Raw genomic sequence first — 6,000 nt, 5'->3', positions numbered from 1 at the left:
TGCTGTCTAATCAGAAACGATTCATGCTGAGCTTCCAGCGAGTTAACAGAAGCTGTAAATCACACAAAAGGAGACTGCCCCTCTTTCTCCAAGGAGCAGCTTGCTGGTAGAACCGAACAACTGGCTTTTGGATTGGCAGCACAGCACTTTACCCTCAGTGCTATATTCACTACCCTTCTGTCACTTTGTTCTGTGGTGGCTTGTGTTTGTGGACATTAGTCCACTAGTATTTAAAAAACCAGCAGAGTTATCCATGATGGATAGATATGGCTCCTGACCTTAGTATTAAGGAGATAAAAACTACTCTGGGAACACTAACTCTATAATTATCAAATCATTTGTCCTGCTTGCAAAGGAAGATTTGGAATAACTTCCAGCTAAGTTAAATGACTACCAAGAGGCTTAAAGAAATAAAATGTATGTATTCATCCAAGTCATTTAATTTCCTACTTGGGGATCTGGATTTGAGCCTATTGCACAGGATTATATGTAAATCCTGGGGTTTGTGATGAGGGAAGGTCATGAAAAGCAATGGAAAAAAGTAGAAAAAAATAATAATTTATTCTAAAATGTTATAAAGTCTCTATGTGTCCTTAAATATGTAGTCCTAAGTGCTAAGTACAAAGAACAAGAATTGATATAATTTTCAAAGAACATCTCATATGTGATTATAGATCTTACAGATATATAAAACAATACATTAAAAAATGCAAAGAGCAAATTATACACACATACACACACAGAGAGTAAAGTAGTAACCAGTTTCCTTTGTGGATTAAAAAAAAAAACCAGAAAAAAATAGGAAGATGAGTGGAGTACCATTTTTTTAATAAGTACTCATATTTGAAATTCATTTATAATAGTATATTTACCTTTTGTATTTTAAAAAGTAAGTAATTTTAACTGAAAAGCCCCCCAAAAAACTCTTCCTTCCTTCCTTCCCTTATTTCACAGATAAAGAAGTTGACTGTGAAGGATGTGGTTTGTCAGAAACTTACAATGGGGCAGCAAGGCTAGATGTTGGGCCTGCTTGCTATTTCTTAACAGTACTGTGTTCTTATCAATACATCTTAAGATACTTCTGTGGAGTAAATGTAAATAAGATTTGGTTTATTTATTTTTAGGACATTAATGATCGGAATGAAAAGCCTTTTGAAATAAATAGCAAAAGCTAAGTTATGTGTGTCCAGTTACCATTTGCTGTGTCTCAGTATAACTGATTTTATTTTATTACCATGTTTCCAGAACAGTATTTTGAAAACATGTTGCATATCAAAGAAGTGATGGATAATGTGATTGTCAAACAGAAGGCAGAAAGGGATGATCTGGCTAAGAAATACAGGTGAGTGGAAGGAAATATACAGCATTTATTGTTAGGTTCCCTTGAGTCAGCTCTGACTCAGAGATCATACGTGATCAGAATGTGAACAGAATGAACTGCTGCCCAATCCTGCCTCCTCACTTCCTCACCATCCTCACAATCTCCGCTCCACTTAAACCCATTGTTGCAGCTACTGTTCTAGTCAGTCTCATTGAAGATCTTCCTCTTTTTCAATGACTGTCCGTTTTACCAAGCCTGATGTCCTTTTTCAGGAACTGGCCCCTCTTGACAACCTGCCCAAAATATATGAGAGAAGTCTCACCATCCTCCCTTCTAAGGAACATTCTACCTGCATATCTTTCAAGAGAAACCTGTTTGTTTTGCAATTAATATTCTTCAGCAACATCACAACTCAAAGGCATGAATTCTTCAGGATTCCTACTTCATTCCTAGTTCATTGTACAACCTGCACATAAATATGAGACAGTTGAAAATATCATGGCTTGAGTCAAGCTCACCTTACACTTCAAAGTGACATTCTTATTTGTCAGTACTTTCAAGAGAGATCTTTTGAAGTAGATTTGCCCATTAGACTATGTTGTTCAATTTTATTTCTTTTTAATTTATTTGAATGAAGGCTTACAAATCATACTGGTTTTTCATCAAGTCTCATTTTGTTTCATAACATTAATTGTGTTCACTACATCTGTGGAAGGAATCATTGGAGAAGTTCAATATCGGCAGTCAAAACTAAGCCAGAGGGGAGCTCTGGTGGCCTAGTGGCAAGGAGCTGCAACTACAATCCCAGAGGCGCACGGTTCGAATCCACCAGATGCTCTGCCGGGGAAGGAGGGACAATCTCCTCCTGTACCAGTCAGATCTGATTTGACGGTACACGCACAAAAAATAATAAAATTTTTTAAAAAACCAACACAAAAAAACAACTAAGCCAAGGGCAGATTGTGAGTGAGACCATCAATTACTCATCAGTAACCTGCATTATGAAGTTGACACACCTTGCTTGCTGAAAGGTGGTCTTGAAGCATTTGAATCAGAAGATCAAAGAATTCAGCCTTCAATATGGATTGCATCTCAATGTCAAGAAAACAAAGATTCTTACCACTGACTGATAGGCAACATAATGATAGTTGGAGAAAAGATTGAAACTGTCAACAACTTCATCTTACTTGGTTCCACAATTAATATCCTTAATAGGAAATCAGATGTACTGCACTGGGAAATTCTACAGTTAGGGACTTCTTCATATTACTGAGGAGCAATGATGTCAGTCTGAGGACTAAGGTGCACTTGATTCAGGCTATGATCTTTCTGATTACTTACTTTGCATCTGAGAGCTGGGCAAAAAATAAGAATGACAGGAGAAGAATTGATGCCTTTGAACTGTGGTGTTGGACAAGAGTATATAGACTGCCAAAAGAACAAACAAGTATGTCTTGGAGAGGGTGCAGCCAGAGTGCTCTTTAGAGGCAAAGATTATGTGGCTTCACCTCATATAATTCAGGAGACTATTCTTTGGAAAGGGACATGATGCTCAGAAGGTGTCCATGAAGGGGAGGAAGACCCTAGACCAGGTGGATTGACACAGTGACTGCCTCAGTCTGCTCTAATATGTCAGGAAGTGTGCGGATGGCACAGGATAAGACAGGGTTTAGATCTGTTGTCTATGGGATCACTAAGTGTTATATATACGATTCAATAGCGCCTAACAGCAACAACTAATAACAGCATAATTAATTGCAGAGTCTAATTGGCCTGGTGAGTATGGAATTGTGCTACCAACTAAGGCAGATGGTTTAAATCCAACAGCTGCTCCACAGGTGAAAGATGGACATTCTCCTCCCATGCAGTAAACAGTAACAAAAAATCAGCTGGAGAGTTTGCTTGGAGTAACTTCTGACTTAACAATGCATAAAAACAACAACAACAAAATCAGACCCTTATTGTACATTGCCTGTTCATTGTATTGGTTTTTTGTGGGATTCCCCACCCCCCACTGTTTCTATGAACATTGATGTGGATCCAAACAAAATTAAATCCTTAACAAACTCACTTGTTTCTATTCATCATGATGATGTTCACTGGTCCACGAGGATTTTTGTTTTTTGTATGTTACAGTGCAGGGCATATTGAAAGCTATGTTGTTGTTGTTATGTGCTCTTGAGTAGCTTGCGACTCATAGCGACCCTATGTACAACAGCCCTAAACTCTGCTCTGTCCTGTGCCAATCGCACTGTCTCTGATACACCCATCCCAATTACACCAGTCACTAAATCAATCTGCCTCATAGAGGGCCTTCCCCTCCTGCACCGCCCTCCACCTCCCAAGTATGATGTCCCTATCCAAGGACCAGTCCCTCCATACAACATATCCAAAGTATGTTAGACGAAGCCTCAGAATCCTTGCCTCCAAGAAGCAGCCCGATTTAGCCCTCTCCAGGATGAATCTGTTTGTTTTCTTAGCAGTTCATGGTATACGCAGTACTCTTCTTAGCAGTTCATGGTACACGCAATACTCTTCTTCAGCACCACAGCTCAAAGGCATTAATTTTCCTTTTATCCTCCTGAGTCATTGCCCAACTCTCTGATGCATAAAAAGTGATTGCAAAGACCATAGCCTGTATCAGATGCACCTTAGTCTCTAGAGAGACACCATTGCTCTTCAGTACTTTGGAGAGGTCCCTAACAGCAGACTTTTCCATTCTAATATGTCTTTTAATTTCCTGGCTGCTGGTGTCAAGAGTGTTCACTGTGGAGCCAAGCAAACTAAAGCTGTGAACAATCTCAGTCTCTCCACTATCCATCCTGATGCTGCCAGTTGGTCCGGTGGAGAGAATCTTTGTCTTCTTGATATTGAGCCTCAATCTGTATTGGAGGCAGCAATCCTTGACCCTCTGCAGTAAGCGCTTCAGGTCCTCCTCAGTTTCAGCAAGCAGGGTTGTATCATCTGCATAACGCAGATTGTTGATAGATCTTCCACTAATCCTGACACCACGTTTTTCCTCATAGAACCCAACCTCCCGGATAATCTATTCAGCATACAGATTGAAAAGGTATGGAGACAGGACACATCCCTGGCATATACCCCTTTCAATTTTGAACCATGCCATGTTTCCTTGCTCTGTTCTGATGACTGCCTGTTGGTCCAAGTATAGGTTCCGCAATAGCACAATCAAGTGTTCTGGGATTCCCATTCTTCTCAGAGTCAGCCACAGTTTGTTATGATCCACACAGTCAGATTCTTTTGCATAATAAATGAAACACAGGAAGCAAAGTTGTTTCATTTGCATGTCATAGGTTATTAATGGATCTTCCACTAATCCTGATGCCATGCATATAGTCCATCTTCTCAGATTATTTGTCCAGCATAAGAGATGTAATAGGTATGGTGAAAGGTATAATCTTGACATACACTTTAAATCATGCACTATCCCCTTGCTCTGTGTGAATGGCTTTGTCTTGGTCTGTGTTACAGGTTCAGCATGAGTAAACTTAAGTGTTCTGGAATTCAGTTCCTCTCAAGGTTATCCATCACTCATTATTCTCCAGCTAGGCAGAAGACTTTATATAGTCAAGAAAATACAATTAAACTTTAGGTGAAGTCAATATTTTCTTAATAATTAAAAGCCAAACTCATTGCTGTCAAGTTGATTCCAACTCATAGTAATCTTGTAGGGAAGAATAGAACTGCCTCATTGGGTTTCTCACATGTTTCTCCCATGGATTGGCTGGTGTATTTTAACCAATGATATTATAATTAGCAATCAAGTACTTTAATCACCATACTTTTGGGGTTTTAGTACTAAGTGATGAGAGTTAAAGAAAGTCTTCAGGTCTTTTGTTACTAGGGTCTCCATGAGTAGTGCTCAACTCATTGGCAATCAACAAGAAGATATTATTTGGGTTTTGGCTCTTATTCTGTCATGAATGTACAATGGCATTTTCCAGAAACCACGTGGTATGACATTATCACACTAATGGTTAATAAAATAGCATGTATATCGCTAGATTAATACTGATAACCCACAAAAACAAAACAAAAAGATCTCTAAGATCTTCAATAATTTTTATGAGTATGAAAAGAGATAAAGTTTTAACAACAGCTAGAAATGTATTAGCCTGCAGCCCTGTAGGGTGGGTAAGGATAAACAAATGAGAGATGTATGGAAGAGGCCGAGTGAACAATTTATTATCTCTTAGTCAAGCCCCTGAGAAATTGGCCTTGGGAGGGCACACAGAATAATTACTGTCTCGGTGGTACTGCTGGACCTGAAAATGCCTCTACAGGGCAAAATAAAATTGCAGTAATTAGTTGGTGATCTGACATGTCTTACACATAGCTGAGGTATGGTTATTCTTAGAACAATGTACTGCTCCATGATTAGGAGACACTTCAGTTGAACTTCCTCCCTAATTTTCCTAAGACACCTTCACAACCCTGCTTGCTGAAACTGAGGAGGAACTGAAGCGCTTGCTGCAGAAGGTCAACGGCTACAGCCATCAATATGGATTGAAGTACAATATCAAGAAAACAAAGGTTATCATCACTGGGCCGATTGGCAGCATCATGGTAGATGTTGTAGAGATTGAGATTGTTAAAAGCTTCAATTTGCTTGGCTCCACATTGTACACTCTTGGTACCAGCAGCCAAGAAATTGCATT

The 6,000-nt window shown here is 39.2% G+C and overlaps 1 protein-coding gene across 1 annotated transcript in view; it reads left to right on the top strand.

The window, feature by feature from the left end:
• The window catches only part of ANKRD31 (ankyrin repeat domain 31), a 246,018-nt gene that overhangs the window by 208,016 nt on the left and 32,002 nt on the right, over positions 1–6,000 (top strand). Inside the window, 1 exon segment of the mRNA XM_006901438.1 lies at positions 1,246–1,342. Within this exon segment, the coding sequence (XP_006901500.1) occupies positions 1,246–1,342 (97 nt within the window).

This window comes from Elephantulus edwardii, unplaced genomic scaffold, assembly GCF_000299155.1.
Source record: "Elephantulus edwardii isolate Elephantulus edwardi_28Jun2011 unplaced genomic scaffold, EleEdw1.0 scaffold00326, whole genome shotgun sequence".
Classification (NCBI taxonomy): domain Eukaryota; kingdom Metazoa; phylum Chordata; class Mammalia; order Macroscelidea; family Macroscelididae; genus Elephantulus; species Elephantulus edwardii.
This window is presented reverse-complemented; position numbering and strand designations above follow the sequence as displayed.